The following is a 26,633-nucleotide window of genomic DNA, read 5'->3' on the forward strand; positions in this document are numbered from 1 at the left end:
GGCTTTAAACTTTGAAATATTTGGTTAAAATGCTTATTCTAAAAGGTATATGTGTATATCCTAAAAAGTTTATGTGTTTATATGTTTTTCACACACATCTGTATGGATTGTATAAATATTTAAATTATTTATTTTTTTTAACAAGTGTTGTCTTAAAGGCCTTTTAGATTCCTGGACACCCAATTCGTGTGTGTGTGTGTTTGTGTGTGTGTGTGTGTGTGTGTGTGTTTTGTGTGTGTGTGTGTGTGTGTGTGTGTGTGTGTGTGTGTATTTTGTCCCAGGCACAACACCAAGCAATTCTCGAACACAAACAGGGCAGCAGAAGACCCAACTCAGTTCTGACACTATCTGCTCAGAGAAAGCACCCACATTCCCCCAGGTTAAGGGCTCCATCCTACAAGACTGCCCTCTTCCTCCAGATTGGAGGTTCGAAATAAAGGAGCTGCTGTCCTCATGGAGCTTGAGGCCTGGCTCCCTGGCATGTGGAAGCATTCTGGTACCCCAAGCATGGAAGGAAGAGGGAGAGACAGCAAAATGAACTTCTCATGGGTGTTTGTGAGGGCTTCATTGCATAGTCATGATTGACTAAATCATTGGCCTTTGCTTATTCAGTCTCCAGCTCCTCTGCCTTCTACTCTCCCAGAGGTTGGGGGCTGAAGGTTCTCCACCTCTAATCACAAGGCTGGTCCCTTGGCAACCAGACTCTGCCCTTAGGTGGCATCCAACTCCATTACAACTTCAAGACACCTGTTTGACCTTACAGCTCTGAAGCATCTTCAGGAACTGCAGATTTGGTTGTCTTGACCAAATATAACTCATTGTATAGCAGAAACCATCCTTGAGATGACTTAATTTTCCAGGTATATTAGGGTCCTTAAGAGTTAAACATATATTCATTTTATTTAAGAAATATGTTAGCTGTCTTGTTTTTCTTTAACTCTGTGACATTTAAAGGCTCACTTGTGAGATTTTTATTGAAAATCAAAATAAAACTATTTACTGATGAATATTGTTATTTCATGCTTCCTCCTCTATTCAGAACCAGATTACCTTTCTTCTACTTTTCATGAAATTGAGAAACTGATAACATTTAATTTATATTTGTCTTTCTTTAATGTCTCTTTTAAGTTGTAGCTCATATTCTTCTATACTTTTAAATTTCTGCTATTTCCTTTATTATTTGTCCTGGTTTTCTTTTTTATGTCATTCAAGGACATTATGCAGTAATTTCTTGGGTACTTTTCTATCCTTATTTTTTTTTCTTGTGATATCAGAGTAATTTGTCTTCAGGCATACTCCTTTTTTTTTGTCTTAAAATACTTATTGATGAAATAACTCTGCTTGCTCATCCTACTTAACTTTCTTACAATCTTAACATTCTTAAATTCTTGTTATCCAGGTTTTTTCATGTTTTTATGAGAATAAAAATCAAGAACAACATTTCTTTTTCTTTTCTATGTTAAGAATTAGATCCCCCTAGGAATTTGACAATATTTGCTAGATTATTTTCTACAGAAGCTGTTCATTTTTTCATTAATTTATGTTCTTTTGTAAGTCTGAAAAGAATATAGTTAATAAGTAAATAGTATTGGTAATTGTGGGGAAGTTGGGGTTCCTATGGCCAGGATCCTCACTGAACTTAAACCACCTGATGATGTACTGCCCTTTTGCTAGGCTACCGCTTCCACACCTTTAGGCAATAAGGTATTATTGTGCTATATAGAGAGCTTGGCCCAGTGCTCTGGGCAGAGGCAGAGATGCTAGTGCTCGATCTACCGCCGGGAGAACAAACTGGGTAATAAACCCTTTCAACCCAAAGAACGTTCTGCTGTCAATTTCTTTGGTCATATTGAATTCATAGCAAACTTGCCCGGGGCTGAAACCCTTTGGCAAGACAGTAATGAACATTTAAGTGCTTTATAATTCTCCTTTTTCATGTGATGGTGTTCCTTTGGGTATGTTGAACTGGACAGACTTATGCATGTAGTGGGTCAGTGTCTTGCCTGACAGTTTCAGCCCCGGGCAAGTGCACTATGGATTCAGTGAGACCGAGAAATGACAGTGGAACATTCTTGGGGTAAAAGGGTTTATACCTGGCTCTATTCTCCTGGCAGTAGGTTGAGCACTAGAATCACATCTGTATCCAGCAGTCTGCAGGTCCATAATCCATCTCTATCTCTGCTTCAGCCCAGAGCACTGGGCAGAGCTCTTTATGTAGTGATTCAATTAATAATAGCTTATTGCCTGTGGGTGTGGAAGTGTTAATGTAGCAATAGGCCAATTAGATCATCAAGTAGTTTAGGGTCAGGTGAGGATTCTGGCCATAGGAACTTCCATTTTCCCCACAGTCAGTTAAGTTCCTCATTTTTTGACAGTCTAAATGTCATGGTATTACAGCCTCGATCCCCCTGTGCTATTCCTTTGCTTGCTCCTTAGTATTTTCTTTCAAGCCATATTTTGAAAATTAAGGTGTATTTTTTAAATCGTACAACTTTAATTATTTCCAGTCAACTTTAGATTTGATAATAATAATTCATAATATGTTTTTTAAATTTCATTGCTTTTTTTCATCAAAACTAACTTATGAAAAAATTGCTCATTTTTTTGTAAACAGACAAAAAATTTGGAGTGAAAGCTAGAATTAATGGAACCTTGACTATAACCTTGAATTTGGTCAAACAGAATTTGCAGAATCATCGCTTGGTTTTGCCTTGTCTTCAGCTTTTACGAGTGTGTTCTGCCAACTGTGAGTATTTCAGAGCTGCTCTTACGTAACTCAATGTTGTGAAATTACATAAAATGAAAACTTAAAAGTACTAGAACTTCATAAATCCCTAAAATTTGTGGACAAGAAAAGAAATAGTTTGAAATACCCATTGTAACTCCTAATCCCAGCACCACAGGAGCAATGTGGGGTTAAGAATGTGAGTTGACAAAACCTTGTGAAATCTCACTAGTTCTTTCAATTTGTAAAGGCCTATAGTGAGGGGAATGGATAGGCAGCCTGTGGAAAGATGGGGAAGAGTATGAGTGTATTGTCAGCTGGTAAAACTGCTCTGCCTATTTGGATTTTCACAGATGGGAGGAAGGCTGAGAAGGCAGCATGCAGTAGCATAGCCACCTGGAGGGTAATTATCTTCAGCAATTAATAGGGGAGTAGCTGAACAGAAAATAAATAGTACAGGAGCCTCAGAGAGCAGGAAAGAAGAGGGATCACAGAGCCTGAGATAAGTGTTTTTCAACACACACATACTCTCATTTCTATTTTCTTTCTATTCAGTGACTATGGGATTGGAGTGGTTAACAAAATACCTGAAACTGAAAACGTATAGAGTACATGTTGTTACAGAATATCATTGCAAAATAATGATAATCAAAGTAGTAGAAATGTGTGTGCATATATGTGTGTGTATATGTAAAAATATTTCTGTATTTATCTATATACTTTAACAATGGCTGAAGTTGTGCTCAGAAGAAAATAGCTTTGAGCACTTACATAATTAACACATACAGTTAGGAAGAACATCGGTAAATGAATGAATTGGATATCTAACCAGAGAAGTTAGAAACAGAGCAATAAGCACAAGGAAAGCAGAGGAATGAAATAGTTAAAAAAAAATTAGAAAATTAAAAAAAAAAAGATGACTTAAAAATTAAAAGAATTGGATAAAAATAAAACAGATAAACATAAACCATTGAATACCCCAACTAAGGAAAGACAGCACAGACATAAAATTAGAAGGGATAATGGAGTAATAAACACAGAGGAAATTGAAATCATCATACAAAACTTTAGTTGCTACATTTTTGTTGGTATGTTATTGAATTAACCACTAGAAGTTTAGTAAATAGTTTATAATTTTTTAAATATTATTTTCAGAGTTGAAAATCTTAGGTACAGTTTTCTGGTTAAGTAATTGCATATTCTGTTTGAAATTTTAAAGTTGTTATCTGTTTTATCCTACTACATTTGCTTTAATTAAGGTCCTCATTACCTGTTACCTACACCACAGCTTCCTAATGTATCTCTGAAATCCACCTTCCCCAGAATGCTGTGGGATCTGACTTGGATTTAAATGCAGATCTGATTTATTGTTCTTTTCGACAATGCCCTGTAGTTCAAAGAATGAACAATTTTTTGGTCCCTTCAAAATTTGTTTACCCTCTTTTCCTACCTCATGTTCCCATGGGAATGCCTTTCTCTATTTAACTGCTCCTGTGCATGGTGTTCATTGACTCTATTCTGTTATCTGTGTTATGCTTCTCTCCAGAGGTTATTCCAGAGCCACATCCACTGCTTACTGCAACTTCTATCCCAGCTAACTCCTCATTTGTAAAGACTGATGAGCCTAGGCCTCAATTACTCCAGAAATGCTTTCTGTTTCACTGTTGCCTAGGGACTCCTCACTGATGTTAACCTAAGTAGTCTAGAAGTCTTTATCTATGTAATTTAGTAATGATATGTTTATTGTTTCTTATTTTTTTTATTGTAGTATAGTTGATATACGATATTATATTGGTTTCAGGTGTACAACATAGTGACTTGAAAATTATATGCACTATGAAATGCTCACTATGATGAGTGTAGTTGCCATCTGTCACCATACAAAGTTATTACAGTAGTACTGACTATATTCCCTATGCTATACTTTTCATTTCTGTGACTTACTTATTTTGTAACTGAAAGTTTGTACCTCTTTTTCTGTTTTACCTATTTTGCCAATCCTGCCAACCCCCTCCCCTCTGGCAGCCACTAGTTTGTTCTCTGGTTTTTTGAGTCTATTTCTATTTCTATTTTGTTTGTTTATGTGTTTTATTTTTTGTTTGTTGTTTCTGCCATTTTCCTGTACACTGTCTTTTCTGAGGACAGGCGCTGTTTGCTTTTGTCTCTGAATCCCTATGAACAGGTATTTAGTAGAATTCATCAAATTTATCAACAAAATGTAACAACTGAAAAGTGTTCTTCTTATAGTAACATTTTATTATTTTATGTAACTTTTTCAGAGTTTTCCTGCAATTTCCTATAAAGTTAAAACAAAAAACCAAAAATCTTTGTGATTGGCCAAGGTGGACTTTATGAGGGACTTGAATTCACTTTTACTGAACTATTTGTATACGTTTTTGGTTGTGTATCACCAGGTATACACATTTGTACTTATTGAGGTTTTTAAATCACTTTACATCTTTTTCTCCCTCTCCCAGCTGTGAATTCAGTATCCTTAGGGAAAAATGGAGTTGTGGAACTGATGTTTAAAATCATTGGACCATTTAGTAAGAAGAATTCGGGTCTTATGAAGTGAGTAAATGTTTTGAGTGTGAGTAGAGGTATATCCTTTGTAATTCTGGGCCTCATCATCTTGATCTTTACTGAACAGGTTCAGTAAAATTGTATCTAGGATTTTTTCTTAGTTCTTAAATAGTGATTTTATTACAATAAAGATTTTCTTTATTATAAAGTTTAATCTTCAAAGATACAGCAAAATTAGAAACCTTTAAGGTCATTGAATATAATGTTAGGGAAATTTAGACATTGAACATTCCTGGGTACTATAAGAGGAAAAAAGATTATTTATAGAGTATCATTCATTCAGAAATATTTATTGAATGCCTACTATATTCCCTAACCAATTTTAAAGTCTTTTAATGACTGCTTCCTTCACTCTCAAAATTATCTGAACATATTTTAAATTTAGACTTTCTTTTGTCAAAATAATGTCATTTTCTTTTTTCTGATTTTGAGATATGTATGCCTATCTCAAGATATAGGTTATATGTATGTGTGTTTGTGTATGTATATATATATATACAAGAGTATATACACATACACAAAAAAATGAATGCAATTTCCAGTTATTTGGTTGTATTTAGTATTTTCTTAAGCCATAGTAGAGGTCATTCTTAAAAAAATTTTATTACAGAATTTTTCAAACATAGAGTATATTAAACTAGTTAATTATCATGAATTTGTTATATTAATTACTTGTTATATTGAACAGTTATGAATATTCTGCCATTTTTGTTTCATTTATTCACCCTCTATATTTGTTCATTTTTGCTGGGGTGTTTTGAAATTAATCCTAGATATCATTCATATATACATGAATTTCTGTAAGCAAATTCTAGGTATTTTCTCATTTTTGCCCTAAATACTTCAGTGCGTAATGCTACCAAATAGGGAGTTAAAAAATAAGCACAATGCTATAACCATTCTCAACAAAATAATTAATTTTGAACACAATCTAAAATCCAGGCTGTTCAGTTTTCTCAAAATGCTCTTTCACTGTTGGTTTGTTTTAATCAGAATTCAAACTAGGTGCACGCATTACATTCTTCATTCTGTTTAGGAAATTTCCAAACCTACTCAAAAACAGAAATAGAACCCTGATGTACACATCACTCACTTTCAACAATAATCAACATTCTGCCATTTATTATTTCATCTTTCCCTTCCCTGTCCTTTTTTTTTTTTTTGTTCTTGGAGTGTTTAAAAGCCAGTGTCAGCCATTACATTTGTTCTGTAAATTCTTTAGTGCGATCACTATCTGACATAGAGCTTTTTTCTTTCAGTGTTGACCACAATATTGTTTCTTTGCTCAACAATATTAATAATTCCTTAATGTCATCTAATATTTTCTGATTATCTAGAAAGTGTCATTTTTTTTAGTAATTATTTTTTATTGAAGGGTAGTTGACGCACAGTATTACATTACATTAGTTTCAAGTGTACAACACAGTGGTAGAACATTTATATACATAATTCTAGGTTCCAGCTATCACCCTACCAAGCTGTTACAATATCTTGACTATATTCCTTATGCTATACATTACATCCTGGTTACTTATTTATTTTACCATTGGAAGTCTGTCCTTTTTTTTTTTTTTTTTTTTGTGAGGGCATCTCTGATATTTATTGATCAAATGGTTGTTAATGACAACAAAATCTGTATAGGGGAGTCAGTGCTCAATGCACAATCATTAATCCACCCCAAGCCTAATTTTCGTCAGTCTCCAATCTTCTGAGGCATAACAAACAAGTTCTTACATGTAGAACAAATTCTTACATAATGAATAAGTTACATAGTGAACAGTACAAGGGCAGTCATCACAGAAACTTTCGGTTTTGCTCATGCATTATGAACTCTAAACAGTCAGTTCAAATATGAATACTCATTTGGTTTTTATACTTGATTTATATGTGGATACCACATTTCTCTCTTTATTATTATTATTTTTAATAAAATGCTGAAGTGGTAGGTAGATACAAGATAAAGGTAGAAAACATAGTTTAGTGTTGTAAGAGAGCAAATGTAGATGATCAGGTGTGTGCCTGTAGACTATGTGTTAATCCAAGCTAGACCAGGGCAATAAAACATCCACATATGCAGAAGATTTCTCTCAGAACAGGGGGGGTGAGGTTCTAAGCCTCACCTCTGTTGATCCCCAATTTCTCACCTGATGGCCCCCCTGCGGCTGTGCCTGTCTTAGGTTGTTCCTCCCTTGAGGAATCTTACCCGTCTCTGGCTAACCAGTCATCTTCTGGGGCCATACAGGGAAATGTAAAGTTGGTAAGTGAGAGAGAAGCCTTATTGTTTGAAAAGGTTAGCTTTTTACTTCTTTGCATATTTATGCCCTGTGGCTTCTATGCCCAGCATTTGTCTTGAGGTATCTTTACCACTTGGAGGAGTTATGATACTCGGTAAATTTGATATGAGGCACGAATTCTATTTAAGGGTTGTAATTAGGAAGGAAGAAGAAAAGCTATAGAAGTAGCAGGCGGAAGAAAACATGGGAAGATTGATTATTTCTTTGACAAATCTTCTTGTAGAGTAACTTCAGCATAAATAGGTTTTAAGCTACTACTTAAATTGCGCACACACATTAACATAATAGGAGTATAGTTACATAACCAAAGCATATCTGTAATTACCAGCCATCTCCAGTGAAACCAAGAAAACCATTAAGGCACCTTAGGCATTTGTGAAAACTTATCTATGATATGGTGGATATTGTCCAACTGAACTTGAACAGTCTGAGAGAAATCAGACAAATTAAAACAACCCATTCCTGGGGAATGTTCACATGCCATATGTTCTTTTAACAGTAAATAGTCTGTAGTTGTAAGAGTTTGGAGTGCTACAATTTGCACTTCTCCAAATTCTTGGTTGAGTTCCAACAGTATAGATCCAGTCAAATTTGTTGTTTTACTGTATGCACAGGCCAGCTTAGATATCTCCTTCCTCTTCCTCATTCCCATGGCAAGTCCAGGAACTGGTGGGATGAGTGCATCTACAGCTGTAGCAGTGCGTGGATCTTTGTTGGGGTTTTTTGATGATCATCTGCTGGCATGAGTCTTCCAGAGAGTGCAGATGTTGGAAGTTCTTTTTCATATCGTATCTTAGTTCATTTTCGGGGTAGCCCAATTAGGCTTTGATCCTCTGTATAAACACAAACAGACCCTTTGCCTACACTTTTATATGCCCTTTATACCCTTGTGTAGAACTCGTTGGAGGTTACCACACAGGAACTGCCCTTTTTTTTTTTTCTGTTGCTTTGTTTTTGGTATCACTAATCTACACTTACATGACGAATATTATGTTTACTAGGCTCTTCCCTATACCAGGTCTCCCCTATAAACCCCTTTACAGTCACTGTCCATCAGCATAGCAAAATGTTGTAGAATCACTACTTGCCTTCTCTGTGTTGTACAGCCCTCCCTTTTCTCCTACCCCCCCATGCATGTTAATCTTAATACCCCCCTACTTCTCCCCCCCTTATCCCTCCCTACCCACCCATCCTCCCCAGTCCCTTTCCCTTTGGTACCTGTTAGTCCATTGTTGAGTTCTGTGATTCTGGTGCTGTTTTGTTCCTTCAGTTTTTCCTTTGTTCTTATATTCCACAGATAAGTGAAATCATTTGGTATTTCTCTTTCTCCGCTTGGCTTGTTTCACTGAGCATAATACCCTCCAGCTCCATCCATGTTGCTGCAAATGATTGGATTTGCCCTTTTCTTATGGCTGAGTAGTATTCCATTGTGTATATGTACCACATCTTCTTTATCCATTCATCTATTGATGGACATTTAGGTTGCTTCCAATTCTTGGCTATTGTAAATAGTGCTGCAATAAACATAGGGGTGCATCTGTCTTTCTCAAACTTGATTGCTGCGTTCTTAGGGTAAATTCCTAGGAGTGGAATTCCTGGGTCAAATGGTAAGTCTGTTTTGAGCATTTTGATATACCTCCATACTGCTTTCCACAATGGTTGAACTAACTTACATTCCCACCAGCAGTGTAGGAGGGTTCCCCTTTCTCCACAGCCTCGCCAACATTTGTTGTTGTTTGTCTTTTGGATGGCAGCCATCCTTACTGGTGTGAGGTGATACCTCATTGTAGTTTTAATTTGCATTTCTCTGATAATTAGCGATGTGGAGCATCTTTTCATGTGTCTGTTGGCCATCTGTATTTCTTTTTTGGAGAACTGTCTGTTCAGTTCCTCTGCCCATTTTTTAATTGGGTTATTTGTTTTTTGTTTGTTGAGGCGTGTGAGCTCCTTATATATTCTGGACGTCAAGCCTTTATCGGATGTGTCATTTTCAAATATATTCTCCAATACTGTAGGGATCCTTCTTGTTCTATTGATGGTGTCTTTTGCTGTACAGAAGCTTTTCAGCTTAATATAGTCCCACTTACTCATTTTTGCTGTTGTTTTCCTTGCCTGGGGAGATATGTTCAAGAAGAGGTCACTCATGTTTATGTCTAAGAGGTTTTCGCCTATGTTTTCTTCCAAGAGTTTAATGGTTTCATGGCTTACATTCAGGTCTTTGATCCATTTTGAGTTTACTTTTGTATATGGGGTGAGACAATGGTCCAGTTTCATTCTCCTACATGTAGCTGTCCAGTTTTGCCAGCACCACCTGTTGAAGAGACTGTCATTTCGCCATTGTATGTCCATGGCTCCTTTATCAAATATTAATTGACCATATATGTTTGGGTTAATGTTGGGAGTCTCTATTCTGTTCCATTGGTCTGTGACTCTATTCTTGTGCCAGTACCAAATTGTCTTGGTTACTGTGGCTTTGTAGTAGAGCTTAAAGTTGGGGAGTGAGATCCCCCCCACTTTATTCTTCCTTCTCAGGATTGCTTTAGCTATTCGGGGTCTTTGGTGTATCCATGTGAATTTTTGAACTATTTGTTCCAGTTCATTGAAGAATGCTGTTGGTAATTTGATAGGGATTGCATCGAATCTGTATATTGTTTTGGGCAGGATGGCCATTTTGACAATATTAATTCTTCCTAGCCAGGAGCATGGGATGAGTTTCCATTTGTTAGTGACCTCTTTAATCTCTCTTAAGAGTGTCTTATAGTTTTCAGGGTATAGGTCTTTCACTTCCTTGGTTAGGTTTATTCCTAGGTATTTTATTTTTTTTGATGCAATTGTGAATGGAGTTGTTTTCCTGATTTCTCTTTCTGTTGGTTCATTGTTAGTATATAGGAAAGCCACAGATTTCTGTGTGTTGATTTTGTATCCTGCAACTTTGCTGTATTCCGATATCAGTTCTAGTAGTTTTGGGGTGGAGTCTTTAGGGTTTTTTATGTACAGTATCATGTCATCTGCAAATAGTGACAGTTTAACTTCTTCTTTACCAATCTGGATTCCTTGTATTTCTTTATTTTGTCTGATTGCCGTGGCGAGGACCTCCAGTACTATGTTAAATAACAGTGGAGAGAGTGGGCATCCCTGTCTAGTTCCCGATCTCAGAGGAAATGCTTTCAGCTTCTCGCTGTTCAATATAATGTTGGCTGTGGGTTTATCATAGATGGCCTTTATTATGTTGAGGTACTTGCCCTCTATTCCCATTTTGCTGAGAGTTTTTAACATGAATGGATGTTGAACTTTGTCAAATGCTTTTTCAGCATCTATGGAGATGATCATGTGGTTTTTGTCTTTCTTTTTGTTGATGTGGTGGATGATGTTGATGGACTTTCGAATGTTGTACCATCCTTGCATCCCTGGGATGAATCCCACTTGGTCATGGTGTATGATCCTTTTGATGTATTTTTGAATTCGGTTTGCTAATATTTTGTTGAGTATTTTTGCATCTACGTTCATCAGGGATATTGGTCTGTAGTTTTCTTTTTTGGTGGGGTCTTTGCCTGGTTTTGGTATTAGGGTGATGTTAGCTTCATAGAATGAGTTTGGGAGTATCCCCTCCTCCTCTATTTTTTGGAAAACTTTAAGGAGAATGAGTATTATGTCTTCCCTGTATGTCTGATAAAATTCCGAGGTAAATCCATCTGGCCCGGGGGTTTTGTTGTTTGGTAGTTTTTTGATTACCGCTTCAATTTCGTTGCTGGTAATTGGTCTGTTTAGATTTTCTGTTTCTTCCTGGGTCAATCTTGGAAGGTTATATTTTTCTAGGAAGCTGTCCATTTCTCCTAGGTTTCCCAGCTTGTTAGCATATAGGTTTTCATAGTATTCTCCAATAATTCTTTGCATTTCCGTGGGGTCCGTCGTGATTTTTCCTTTCTCGTTTCTGATACTGTTGATTTGTGTTGACTCTCTTTTCTTCTTAATAAGTCTGGCTAGAGGCTTATCTATTTTGTTTATTTTCTCGAAGAACCAGCTCTTGGTTTCATTGATTTTTGCTATTGTTTTATTCTTCTCAATTTTATTTATTTCTTCTCTGATCTTTATTATGTCCCTCCTTCTGCTGACCTTAGGCCTCATCTGTTCTTCTTTTTCCAATTTCGATAATTGTGACATTAGACCATTCATTTGGGATTGCTCTTCCTTTTTTAAATATGCTTGGATTGCTATATACTTTCCTCTTAAGACTGCTTTTGCTGTGTCCCACAGAAGTTGGGGCTTAGTGTTGTTGTTGTCATTTGTTTCCATATATTGCTGGATCTCCATTTTGATTTGGTCATTGATCCATTGATTATTTAGGAGCGTGTTGTTAAGCCTCCATGTGTTTGTGAGCCTCTTTGCTTTCTTTGTACAGTTTATTTCTAGTTTTATGCCTTTGTGGTCTGAAAAGTTGGTTGGTAGGATTTCAATCTTTTGGAATTTTCTGAGGCTCTTTTTGTGGCCTAGTATGTGGTCTATTGTGGAGAATGTTCCATGTGCACTTGAGAAGAATGTATATCCCGCTGCTTTTGGATGTAGAGTTCTATAGATGTCTATTAGGTCCATCCGCTCTACTGTGTTGTTCAGTGCTTCCGTGTCCTTACTTATTTTCTGCCCAGTGGATCTATCCTTTGGGGTGAGTGGTGTGTTGAAGTCTCCTAGAATGAATGCATTGCAGTCTATATCCCCCTTTAGTTCTGTTAGTATTTGTTTCACATATGCTGGTGCTCCTGTGTTGGGTGCATATATATTTAGAATGGTTATATCCTCTTGTTTGACTGAGCCCTTTATCATTATGTAGTGTCCTTCTTTATCTCTTGTTACTTTCTTTGTTTTGAAGTCTATTTTGTCTGATATTAGTACTGCAACCCCTGTTTTCTTCTCGCTGTTGTTTGCTTGAAATATGTTTTTCCATCCCTTGACTTTTAGTCTGTACATGTCTTTGGGTTTGAGGTGAGTTTCTTGTAAGCAGCATATAGATGGGTCTTGCTTTTTTATCCATTCTGTTACTCTGTGTCTTTTGATTGGTGCATTCAACCCATTAACATTTAGGGTGACTATTGAAAGATATGTACTTATTGCCATTGCAGGCTTTAAATTCGTGGTTACCAAAGGTTCAAGGTTAGCCTCTTTAGTATCTTACTGCCTAACTTAGCTCGCTTATTGAGCTGTTATATACACTATCTGGAGATTCTTTTCTTCTCTCCCTTCTAGTTCCTCCTCCTCGATTCTTCATATGTTGGGTGTTTTGTGCTGTGCTCTTTCTAGGAGTGCTCCCATCTAGAGCAGTCCCTGTAAGATGTTCTGTAGAGGTGGTTTGTGGGAAGCAAATTCCCTCAGCTTTTGTTTGTCTGGGAATTGTTTAATCCTACCGTCGTATTTGAATGATAGTCGTGCTGGATACAGTATCCTAGGTTCAAGGCCCTTCTGTTTCATTGTATTAAATATATCATGCCATTCTCTTCTGGCCTGTAGGGTTTCTGTTGAGAAATCTGACGTTAGCCTGATGGGTTTCCCTCTATAGGTGACCTTTTTCTCTCTAGCTGCCTTTAACACTCTTTCCTTGTCCTTGATCTTTGCCATTTTAATTATTATGTGTCTTGGTGTTGCCCTTCTTGGATCCTTTCTGTTGGGGGTTCTGTGTATTTCCGTGGTCTGTTCGATTACTTCCTCCCCCAGTGTGGGGAAGTTTTCAGCAATTATTTCTTCTAAGATACTTTCCATCTCTTTTCCTCTCTCTTCTTCTTCTGGGACCCCTATAATACGGATATTGTTCCTTTTGGATTGGTCACACAGTTCTCTTAATATTGTTTCATTCCTGGAGATCCTTTTGTCTCTCTCTATGTCAGCTTCTATGCGTTCCTGTTCTCTGATTTCAATTCCATCAATGGCCTCTTGCATTCTATCCATTCTGCTTATAAACCCTTCCAGAGTTTGTTTCATTTCTGCGATCTCCTTTCTGGCATCTGTGATCTCCTTCCGGACTTCATCCCATTTCTCTTGCGTATTTCTCTGCATCTCTGTCAGCATGTTTATGATTCTTATTTTGAATTCTTTTTCAGGAAGACTGGTTAGGTCTGTCTCCTTCTCTGGTGTTGTCTCTGTGATCTTTGTCTGCCTGTAGCTTTGCCTTTTCATAGTGATAGGAATAGTCTGCAGAACTGGGACGAGTGACGGCTGGAAGGACTTCCTTTCTTGTTGGTTTGTGGCCCTCCTCTCCTGGGAGAACAGCGACCTCTAGTGGCTTGTGCTGCGCAGCTGCGCGCAGACAGGGTTTCTGCTTCCTGCCCGGCTGCTATGGAGTTAATCTCCGCTGTTGCTGTGGGCGTGGCCTAGCTCGGGCAGCTAGTCCAAAATGGTGGAGTCGCGTTGGAGCAGGAGCTGCTGGGAGGCTATTTATCTCCGTAAGGAGCCTCCCTGCTCCCTGCAGCCCAGGGGTTAGGGTGCCCAGAGATCCCGGATTCCCTACCTCTGGATTAAGTGACCCGCCCTGCCCCTTTAAGACTTCCAAAAAGCACCCGCCAAAACAAAACAACGCCCACCAAAAAAAAAAAGAAAAAAAAAAGTTTTTAATTTAAAAAAAAAAAAAAGTTTTTAATTAAAAAAAAAGGTGGTCGTTCGTTTTTCTTTATTCTCCGGTGCCAGCCTCAGGCCTCTGTTCACCGGTCTTTCTGCCCTGTTTCCCTAGTATTGGGGTCCCTATCCCTTTAAGACTTCCAAAAAGCGCTCGCCAAAACAAAACAGCAAAAAAGCAAAAAAAAAATGGTCGCGCGCTTTTCTTATGTCCTCTGGCACCCGGCCTCCAGTGCCTGCTCACTGTTCTTGCTGCCCTGTTTTCCTAGTATCGAGCGCCCTGCACTCTGGCCCGGATGGCTGGGGCTGGGTGTTCGGCAGTCCTGGGCTCCGTCTCCCTCCCGCTCTGCCTGCTCTTCTCCCGCCGGGAGCTGGGGGGAGGGACGCTCGGCTCCCGTGGGGCTGGGGCTTGTATCTTACCCCCTTCGCGAGGCGCTGAGTTCTCTCAGGTGCGGATGTGGTCTGGATATTGTCCTGTGTCCTCTGGTCTTTATTCTAGGAAGGGTTGTCTTTGTTATATTTTCATAGATATATGTTGTTTTGGGAGGAGATTTCCGCTGCTCTACTCACGCCGCCATCTTCCGCCTCCCAACGAAAGTGTCATTTTTATAGTTGTCTTGTTCAAATCAGAATCCAGTGAGCTCTATACATTCGTTTTGATTGACACATCTTATAATTTTTAAAAATCAATAGGAGCTCCCCTATGTTTTTGGTTGTTTTATTTATTTGTTGAGGAACCTAGTTGATGTCTTGTAGAATATCCCAACCTTCTAGATTAAGATGACTGTATACTAGGGTCATTTAACATGTAGGTATATCCTTCAAATTTCCTATAGATTGATAGACTAGACTGGTGGTGCTGGGTACTCTGTTTTGCACCCCTTAAGATCATTTAGTTGAGATAATCCATCTACTTTTCACTTAATAATATGGCAATATTTCATGGCACTTCCAGATCGATTATTTCTTTAGGGGTTGCAAAACAGTGACTTTTCTAATTGTCTCATTCTTTTTCTCTTACTAGATTCTTTTATAAGGAGAAACCTGTCCACATCAAGTACTTGATTAAATGTTGCAAACAAGTAAGGTTAGGACATTTCCAGCCTTTTCACTCTTCTTCATAAAGGTCAAATATTTTAGCTTGTACCCTTCTTAAAAATGATAGTTTACTTGCACATATAATTACTTACTAAATATTATTTGGTGGGATGACTTAACATTACTTTTGCAAAGATCATATACAGTCCTAGAGCATCTGATGAAATGTAAGAAGACAGAAAATGATTGTATCACAATTAATAAAACCAGTTTACAGAATTGGTATGATGTAATGAGTGAGCTCTGGAGGCAGGCACAACTGGATTTGCATGTTAACTCTGTCACTTACTGGCTCCATGATATGAAGTAAATTACCTAACTGATTATGCTCCAGTTTCCTGTCTGTAAAATGGTGATATTAGCACGTACACCAGAAGGTTGTTGTGAGATTTAATAAGATGATTTCTATAATTAGCACAATGCCTATATAGTGCAAACTAATAATTAGTGTAATTAGTGTAGGTAAGTAATGTAAATGTTGTTATGAATGAATCCTAGCTAAACTAAAATAATAGTTTTTACATTCTCTTGATATTTATAGTACTTTATAATCAATCTTTAATGTTTATGATCTCCTATGTAAGATCTACATTACTCTATTTTGACCAAGTTACCAAATCTAATGAGAAATGTTCATAGAAGTGGGACATTTCACAAGCATTTATATAATATACAACATGGTATATATCTAAAACCATGTAGAAATCAGTGGGTCTAAACTACTGAGAAGTAGTTCTCCAAATTATTCCTTCATTCTTTTCTCTATGTTTTAAAAAGAAAAATTAATTTTAAACTTTATTGTTACTTTAGAAAGAAAAAAACATTCACTGATCAAACATCTATATCCTGATGTCTTTATCATTTGTAATAATCTTAGGGTCTCTCCCTTAATGATAAAATTTGGTATCTAAAATAGTTGTCTCACAGTTCTTCCACTTAAACAGTACCCTGCATTTAGTGGAAGAAAATTGAGGGATAAAAGGTGATGTTTCCCTTTAGTGTTTCCTTTCCTTTCTAGTTTGAAGTTTTGGACAAACACTGATAATCCAGAAGGAAACAGTTCAAAGTTATTATAAGTCTTCTTGAGTTTCCTCATAAGGGTTAACCTCCAGCTTAAAGGAGATGTCACTTCATGAGGACCAGGACCTTAAGCTTTTCCTCCTTCACTGCTCCTGAGTAAGCGGGAGGCTGCTTTTTAAGCCATTGTTGGTTGTATGGCTTGTTCTGTATCACACATATATGTATAGGACATGAGGGGATTGGAAAATTATGTACAGAGGTATAAAATACTGATACTAAGAAATTCTAATAAATTTACAATATAAACTGCATTTCAGTCTATTCTAAAATTCTTTTATACCTTTTCTATTATAAAATCATACTGGCTTATAAGTGTAGAATTTTAGAAATTCTTTTGTGCTGTTGTTTTTAAAAATATCTTTTAAGTAACATTTTGGTAAAAATGTCGAGATGACTGCACCAAACTTCATAATTTCTTCTAATTTAGTGGAGCTAGATGGGTTCATGTCTCTGTTTGCCAATGATAATAATTAACATCAGCAAAAAACCATGTAGTTTAAGTATTAGAAGCTGTCAGAAGCACTTTTATTTTGTTTGTAGGTGTCACAACAAACCAACAGCAGGGAGTAAGACTTTCTGAAAGTACTCAGATGTTTATTATTTTGAATTCTTAGCTGGGAGAATCCTGTGAGTTCATTGTAAGTGATTGCATCTAACTTGATTGTATTAGTTTCTAGGGCTGTTGTAGTAACAAAGTATGTAGTACAAATTTGGTGGTATAAATTACAGAAATTTATTGTTGTCTCAGTTCTGGAAGTTTGAAGTCCAAAATAAACTTGTCAGCAGGGCCAGTGCTCCCTCTGAAACCTGTGAGAGAATCGTTTCTTGCTTCTCCTTTCTAGCTTTAGTGTTTGCTGGCAGACTTTGGTGTTCCTTGACTTGTAGCTGCAGCATTTCAAACTCTGTCTCCATCATATAGTTTTCTCTACTTGTATGTCTGTCTTCTAAAAGCCTTCCCTCTTCTTAAAGGGTACTAGTAATGATGGGTTAAGGGCCACCTACTCCAGTATGACCTCATATTACCAATTACATCTGCAGCAACCCTGTTTACAAATAAGATCACATTCTGAGGTCTTGGGGGTTAGGCCTTTAACATCTTTTTGGAGGAGACTGACATTTATGATTTCATAATACTCTTTCTCAGCTGAAGGCTTATATTATTATTATTATTATTATTATTTTTTTTTTGTAGATAATTATTTTTTATTGAAGGGTAGTTGACACACAGTATTACATTACATTAGTTTCAGGTGTACAACACAGTGATTCAACATTTATATACATGATAATTCTAGGTACCAGCTATCACCATACCAAGTTGTTAACAATATTTTGACTATATTCCTTATGCTATACATTACATCCCGGTTACTTATTTATTTTACAATTGGCAGTGTCCACTTTTTTTTTTTTTTTTTTTTTTTTTTGTGAGGGCATCTCTCATATTTATTGATCAAATGGTTGTTAACAACAATAAAATTCTGTATAGGGGAGTCAATGCTCAATGCACAATCATTAATCCACCCCAAGCCTAATTTTCGTCAGTCTCCAATCTTCTGAAGCATAACAAACAAGTTCTTACATGGAGAACAAATTCTTACATAGTGAATAAGTTACATGGTGAACAGTACAAGGGCAGTCATCACAGAAACTTTCGGTTTTGTTCATGCATTATGAACTATAAACAGTCAGTTCAAATATGAATACTCATTTGATTTTTATACTTGATTTATATGTGGATACCACATTTCTCTCTTTATTATTTTTAATAAAATGCTGAAGTGGTAGGTAGATACAAGATAAAGGTAGAAAACATAGTTTAGTGTTGTAAGAGAGCAAATGTAGATGATCAGGTGTGTGCCTGTGAAGGCTTATATTATTGATTTGCTGTATTAAGTAGTTTTTATGCGACCCTAAGCACATTATATTCTGAAATACTGTTTCCTTATTCATAAATGTGCCAATTCTGTAGACCAGGATTGTTTTAAGAATTAAACTAGAAAACATACATGCAAGGCACCTAAAACAGTTTCTGGCATTTATCAGGTCTTGCTGAACAATAGTGTTCTTTTCATTTTATTTTTTGTTAATTGGCATTTCACTTGGAAGATGTTTTGGTTATGTGCTTAATTTTGACCAAATTAAAATCCATGCTTATTCTGATAGTTTTACAGTCTTAAGTACAATTTACTGCATAATTACAAGATTGTTAGAAAGTTTCTTACTGATGATTGAGTGCTATGAAAATTTGGTATATAGTTTTCTAATTTTCATTTGCTTTTAACTCAGCTTTACCAGAACTTCACATTATCTTGAGTGTTATGGGCATAAATTTATAATACTTTTTAAAGCACATACTTTTGTTTTTATTTTACAGATGTAAATGAGGTTTATGTGGTTGCTTCATTTGTTTCAATAAACCAAAGTGTAACTGTTAACCACCTGTTCTAGAGGATAAGAGTAATGAGCATTTCTTATAAATGAGCACTTGCTCTGTGCCTCATGCTGGATTATTGTTTCAGGTTTTGCTACGAACCAGTATCCATCTTAAACTAATATCCATCTTAAATCTTCTAATTGATTATGCTGTTTACCTTTCCCCACATCTGGCTATGCTGTGTCTCCTTCACACTGATATATTCAGCTTTTACTTCATTGCCTTGTTTTTGGTTTTAATTACTTGAGTGGGGTTTTTATAGATGGGTACATTTTATTACACTGTATAAGTTGTAAAATTATTTGTGGAGGAGATAAATTAGCTTTCTAATTTTATACCTGTGAAGAACCTGCTGCTGTGGATGTCTAGTAGGCATTCAACAAATGCTGAATGATGAGTAAAATGCTTACGTTTGCCTGAAAATGTTTATCTTTGCAGATTAATTATGATTGTTGAAATCTTATTAAGAGGTACTATAGTATGTTGCCTTATATTTTTAGTTAAGTACCATTTGAATTTTCAGTAATTTTTTTAAACGATTTGAATAACGATTTGAATAGATGATTTTCCACAGTGATGTTTTATGTGTATTTTTAAAGCCTGTTAATGGCAGTTGATTTTGTGTGTAACTGAATATTTATGTTCAAAGGAAATAGAAGTACTGTCAACTTTTTTGCTAATCTTTGTCATCTATTGGACAGTAAGAGTTTTTGAGATATTAATTAGGTTCATTATTCTCTTTGATGCCTTATGATTGAAAAAAATGTTAAGGGCCCATACATCTCTACAAACCTCCTAGTTCAAAACTGTTTTACATTTATTTGTTAGTCTTTAAATATTAGGATTATTTATTTCTTGATAAGCTAAAATACTTTAAAGTTAGCTATGAATATTTACAGAACTTTGTAGTTATGAACTTTATTTCTATGGAAAACTTTTTTGGTTTTAATTTGTGAGTCAGGGCCTAGATTCTTAATAGTGGTCCTTTGTGAACTCTGTCAGAGTCAGATACAGGTACAATAATTGATTCAATTCATCTAATTTCCAATACAAAGACTTAACATTGTTAGTTTTATTTTTCTTCCTTAAAAAATGTTTTTTTTGGTCCTGTTCTGCTGTTATTTCAGTCTTCCTCATACTCATACCTGATTTTAACCTGAAGGGAGAGATGCATCCAGAGAGACACTATACATAATTGACTCTATCAGAATGACTTTTGGAATAGATAATAATTACTTATCTGAAAAGATTATATGAATTTACTGTTGTAGATTGATTTTACTAGTTTTGTTGTTGTTTGTGTTTTCTCATGTTGACAGGGTTGCTTTAGACACTCTTGCTGCATTGCTAAAATCAAGTAAGTTTTAACTACTAGAAATACTAGATACTATTTTTTTGAGTATTCCATTATGCTAAAGAAACTGGAAATGGCAATTTAGTCTATGGTTTATGTTAATTTAATATCAAAACCGATTTTATCTTTTAGTGCAATTTATTGATACATGTCATAACTAATGACATTTATGCTTATTGAGCTATAATTTATTCAGTATATTTATATAGTTTATTCAAGTACATTGACTTCCTTTTTCTAATTAATTTACATAAAATTCCCTGTTAATGGAGGAAAGTAATATGTATATAAGTACTATTTTTTAAAAGTGAAGCTAACATTGTATTGAGAACATTTTATTATGAAGAATATTTTGAATAACTTCTGTCTTTATATGAACACATGATTTTTATTTAAAACCCTTTTATTAGAAATTCTGTTTCTACCATAAATTCAAACGTATAACATTAAAAATGACTATTAATGTAAATTTACAGTTTGTTATATTCCTTTATAAAAATGAAAGCATTATTTTATCTTCAACATTGAAGCATTAGAGTATAAATGTGTCTTGTCATATATGATGATTTTGGAGAGTAATCATGTACATTATGTGTTTTTGCCTCTTAAGATGCTCAGCATTTTAAAAAAATATTTTTGCAAGCATTTCCATGTCCATTGGTTGATTCAATTAACATCTTAAATAATCAGGATAACATTTAGTCTTAAAGCTATGTATGTGTTGATGGCTTCAATGTTATTTTTCTCCTAAACTATCTATTAAGGGTAATACCAACTTGCCTTAAATGGCCAGAATTGTTTATTTGAATATTAGCAAATGATTAATTGATTGAAAATCTGATTATTTGATTTATTAAATCTAAAAAATCACCTTAGGTATTGATATTATATACCAGAATACCTGAAATTCAATTAGTAGTTTTATCCTTAAAATGAGATGCATGATACTCAATTAGATTAGCCCATGTAGCCCATGTTTTCCTATATGATGTGGTAAATTTTAGACCAAGATCAGAGTACTTGGATTATCTTTAAAAGATATTTTTAGCTTTGCTTTGATATGCCCTGACTTTGTGGTTCAAAGTATTTAACAATTTTTAAATTAGCATAGGCATGTATTTTAGATTTAGAGTAGATTAAAATAGCTGTTAAAACTAAACTTTTGTTAAAGGTTACTCATTTTCAGACATTGATGACAAAGTCACTAATTCTGTCAGTAAAAACCCAAACTCATAAGTTTCAAGTATTTTATAGAAATCAGTTAACCAAAGATGACTGAAATCTACTGTCTTCAGTTTTAAAAATAGTAGTCTTCCTTTCACTCTGTCTCTCCTTCTTCAAATGAAGACGGTGGGCAAACAATCTCTTTACTCCATCAGGTAAAAATGTTAACTAACAATTAGAATGACTCTGCTTTATATATTATATGTTTTCATGTGGCATATGGCACAAACTAGGATAAAATTTAATAATGTAAAATATTACACCTGCAGTATTTTTACAGGCACTATGGCATGCTGAAGCATTCTCATTCATTTTTTTAAAAACTGCTTTTTGTGGTGGAACAGTAATCTACTTTAAAAGAATAAATTGGACTACTATAATAAACTCGAGAGTATAAAGCAAAGAATATGTGTATACACACAGAGCAGAAAGACAGGTAGCTTAGTTGCCATTGCTGGCCAGTTTATAGATTAGATGCTGCAGTCTAAAGGGAAACCCGAGTTGTCTTTTAAGTAGAGAGGGAAGAAGAGCCGTAGGATCCTTGTGAGTTAGGTGTCCTGAACACATGAATGAAAACCCCTTTACTAAGCTAATTAGTTGTGCTAAGTTCTAGATTGCAGGTAGCTCTGTTCACTTCTCTTGAGGGTCATTCAGCACCTCTGTTTTTGAATTATGGGCAAGTTTCTTATTTGATCCTTAATAAAGAATAAGTATTTCTTGTGAATACCATTTAGGCTATTGGGAGTGCTAGTGGAAATACAGCTTATAAAAGGATTCACAATGATCATAACATCCTTTAAGAAAATCATATTTACAGCTAGCAAGCTAAAGGCCTGTATATTCCAGCAGGTATAAACAAACTCATTTAAATATTTATTTAAAATACATGAAACTATTGTTAGCCAAAACTATTGAACTGATTTTGTAAATAGTCATAGCCTTAGCAAAATAGCTCTTCTAGACACACAGAGATTTTGAAACTTTTATATAAGAAAGCCTCTCCCTGACCCCCGAGTTTCTTCCAGGTTTCTAGTGTCAGAACATAATTTCTGAGAGGGCATTAATACCTTTTATTTTATTTTTTATCTCAGTGTCTTTATGTTTTAGGTATATATGAGCACATTTGGAAACTGTAATAATTCTTTCAGGCAACTAAATGCAGGGCAACCTTAGAGTTGCATTATCTTAGTGTCCATGCCTTGAGGTGGGGTCATTTCATAGGTAAACTTAGACTAGGAAGAGATTGGTATTCCTTGATAATTAAGCCACTCCAAATCTTTTAGTATTCCGTGTTATTTTGCACTCTTAAAATTTGCCCACCCATGTGGGCAACATAGCTCAGAATGTTGCTATGATATGATTCCCTTGCTGCCATTTGAGTGAAATATACCCTTTTGATTAATAATCTTAAATATTAATACTTTAAAAATTAGATAAAATTTGTGGATTTATTTCTGTTAATTCGACCCCAATAAAATTGACCATTTTAAAAAATACCCTTTAATATAGTTTTCATTATATTAAAAAAGTTAATGACCAGAAAGCTTCATCATTTTCTAATCATGTCATATAATACTCCTTACATTTCATTTCTTAAAAAGTTGTGTAAGTATTTTTAATTTAGCATTGTTACGGCCTAGATATTTATATAATGGGGGGTAATTAAAACAATTAAAAAGTTTATGATAGTTTACAATCCAGTGGAGTTAATTTCAGTGAAAACATACAAAGTTTGCAATAGAAATTACAGTAGTGATAATGACCCTTTAACAAAATCATATTCAAATCCAGTAGATTCAAGACTTACAAAGTCAGTATGTTCATAAATTTTAAAATACATGTAACTTTTGTTAGCATTAATATTTAAAAGGAAGTAGCCCTAATTTTATTAAAGATACCTTGGTATGTATTAACTACAAACAGTATATGGGCAGGTTTCTGGAAAATGTTGTAATTTGCCATGTGCAAATTGTCGTATTTATTTTTTTAGATAAAAAAATTTTAATGTGGTTGCCATATACATACACACACACACACACACACATACATATAGTTTTTCTTTGAAAAAAAGAACTATAATCATTTCAATCTTGTGATTATAGTTTTAATTTGATTTATTATACCACTTTCTTTTGTTACTTAAAAAAACTACTCTTTCTCAATTTTCTTTTATTAAAGAAACAAATGCCAGGAGAGCTGTAGACAGAGGATATGTCCAAGTCCTTTTATCAATTTATGTAGATTGGCATCGCCATGATAATCGACATAGAAACATGCTCATTCGGAAAGGAATTTTACAGAGTTTAAAAAGTGTTACCAACATCAAGTTGGGAAGAAAAGCATTTATTGATGCCAATGGTATGAAAATTCTCTATAATACTTCACAAGTGAGTTTTTAATTTTCTTTCTACTATTGTGATTATATATTAATGTGATGATTTGTTTTTAATAAAAGTCTGTCTAAAAATACTAAAAAATGTATGATAAATATATTTTTAAAATATCTGAAAACCAAAATGGACAATCATTTCTCACATGTGACCTCAGACTGAGTCAAAGAAGTACTTAGTGCACATCTCTGCAATATGAGATTTTTTTTTTCTCTAAGTAGAAGGGGGATGTATAGGTCCACCTTGTGGGTGGGAAGGGATTCCTTATTATTGCCATGTTTTCTAAGATGTGCTCAGTTTTGCATGTTCGCATCATAAGGTATTTGTGGATCCTTTACAACTGATGAGGCAGTTCTGCCTTTTGTGAGTGTTCTCAGTGTCTTACTTCTGGATAGAGCATTTTTGAATAGGGTACAAAACTGACACTTGAGTTAGGGATCCTAGTTCTGTAAACCACAGTTGACCATGGTTAGATGAAACTGTGGAAAATGTGGATAAGGCGGAGACTACTGTACTTTGGTGATTTTTGGTACCAAAGATGGTACTGATTTCTGCTGAGTTAGTATGTTTAAGGAAGAGTATTACTAAGTTTGTTGTGTGAGGTTCTTACTTATAACGAGACTCTTGAGTAGTCAAAGTTATTTTATAATTATGTTACCATATTGGCTTTTATGATATTTGTTTCTTGATAATTACTATTGTATTGTTTTCTGAAAGAATATAAAATCTTTTCAGTTAGTCACCAAAGGCACATTATCTTTTCTTTTTTTCTTTTAAAAATACAGGAATGTTTGGCAGTCAGGACCCTTGATCCTCTTGTCAACACGTCCAGTCTGATAATGAGGAAGTGTTTTCCTAAAAATCGCCTGCCACTCCCAACGATTAAAAGCTCTTTTCATTTCCATTTACCAGTTATTCCTGTGACTGGACCTGTGGCCCAACTCTACAGTTTACCCCCTGAAGGTAGGACCATGTGGTTACTGCTGGCTTTCAGTGGATCCTGGAATTGTCTGACCCTGTCAGCTTCTTTTTTTTGCTTGTGTCCAACTCTCCAGGCCTTAGTGAACATGACAAACGTGCACATTGGATTTTAGTTAATAAATATTTCTTTAGATATAAGAAATTGAGGTTGTAACTAAGAAAGTTATCTGGCATGTGTTAAATATATGTAAATTTGGATGTGAAAAAATTCAGCATTACACAGGAACATTAATGATACAAGTTTTCAAAATACAAGAATGTAAACATTGAATGTTTAGATAATTCTGTTTGGCCTACATTGGTAGCTTTTTTTTTTTTCTTAATGGATGAAGAAATTAAACATTTTAATTTTTAACTCTTCAGAAATGGCACTTGCATTTTTTTTTTGGTATCATTGATGTACAATTACATGAGCAATATTGTGGTTACTAGATTTCCCCCATTATCAAGTTCCCACCACATTACAGTCACTGTCCATCAGCAGAGTAAGATGCTATAGAATCACTACTTGTCTTCTCTCTGCTATACTGCCTTCCCCATGCCCGCGCCTACATTATGTGTGCTAATCGTAATGCCCCTTATTCCCCTTCTCCCTCCCTAGTCCCTTTCCCTTTGTTAACTGTAAGTTCATTCTTGGGCTCTGTGATTCTGCTGCTATTTTGTTTCTTCAGTTTTTGCTTTGTTCTTATGCTCCACAGATGAGTGAAATCATTTGGTACTTGTCTTTCTCTGCCTGGCTTATTTCACTGAGCATAATACCCTCTAGCTCCATCCATGTTGTTGCAAATGGTAGGATTTGTTTTCTTCTTATGGCTGAATAATATTCCATTGTGTATATGTACCACATCATCTTTATCCATTCATCTACTGATGGACACTTAGGTTGCTTCCATTTCTTGGCTACTGTAAATAGTGCTGCGATAAACATAGGGGTGCATATGTCTTTTTGAAACTGGGATCCTGCATTCTTAGGTTAAATTCCTAGGAGTAAAATTCCTGGGTCAAATGATATTTCTATTTTTAGTTTTTTGAGGAACCTACATACTGCTTTCCACAATGGTGAACTAGTTTACATTCCCATCAGCAGTGTAGGAGGGTTCCCCTTTTTCCACATCCTCGCCAGAATTTGTTGTTCCTATTCTTTTCGATGTTGGCCATCCTAACTGGTGTGAGGTGATATCTCATTGTGGTTTTAATTTGCATATCCCTGATAATTAGCAATGTGGAGCATCTTTTCATGTGCCTGTTGGCCATCTGAATTTCTTCTTTGGAGAATTGTCTCTTCATATCCTCTGCCCATTTTTTAATAGGGTTATTTGTTTTTTGGGTGTTGAGGCATGTGAGTTCTTTATATATTTTGGATGTTAACCCCTTGTTGGATATGCCATTTACAAATATATTCTCCCATACTGTAGGCTGCCTTTTTGTTCTGCTGATGGTGTCCTTTGCTGTACAGAAGCTTTTTATCATGATGTAGTCCCACTTGTTGATTTTTGATTTTGTTTCCCTTGCTCGAGGAGATTTGTTCAGGAAAAAGTTGCTCATGTTTATATTCAAGAGATTTTTGCCTTACATTGGTAGCTTTTTAATGAACTTCATATTTTTACAGTTAAAAATACCTAAACAAAAATGTTATAGTTCATGCTTAACAACACTTGCCTGTGATTTGCCTGAATGAAAATATGAAATTATCTAAAGTTGGTTATTTGGCATTTTCTGTACAATAGTACTCTGGGTGCTTAGTAAAAGGAAGTAAGAGTTTAAATTTCTTAGTGTGGGGAAAAAAACAGAATTTTTGGATCAGATCTAGTAAAATGAAACTAGAAAGTCTAGATTATTAATAGTATTTCTAAAGTATTTTCTTGTTGGT

General features: G+C 35.3%; 1 protein-coding gene across 1 annotated transcript in view; it reads left to right on the forward strand.

The window, feature by feature from the left end:
* Positions 1 to 26,633, forward strand: part of AGTPBP1 (ATP/GTP binding carboxypeptidase 1) — a 204,774-nt gene that overhangs the window by 70,914 nt on the left and 107,227 nt on the right. The window contains exons 7-11 of the mRNA XM_036924836.2: positions 2,615 to 2,746; positions 5,203 to 5,296; positions 20,134 to 20,171; positions 23,571 to 23,779; positions 24,568 to 24,745. Of these exons, the coding sequence (XP_036780731.2) occupies positions 2,615 to 2,746; positions 5,203 to 5,296; positions 20,134 to 20,171; positions 23,571 to 23,779; positions 24,568 to 24,745 (651 nt within the window). The remainder of the gene's footprint in view (positions 1 to 2,614; positions 2,747 to 5,202; positions 5,297 to 20,133; positions 20,172 to 23,570; positions 23,780 to 24,567; positions 24,746 to 26,633) is intronic.

Source organism: Manis pentadactyla, chromosome 3, assembly GCF_030020395.1.
Source record: "Manis pentadactyla isolate mManPen7 chromosome 3, mManPen7.hap1, whole genome shotgun sequence".
NCBI classification, from domain to species: Eukaryota; Metazoa; Chordata; class Mammalia; order Pholidota; family Manidae; genus Manis; species Manis pentadactyla.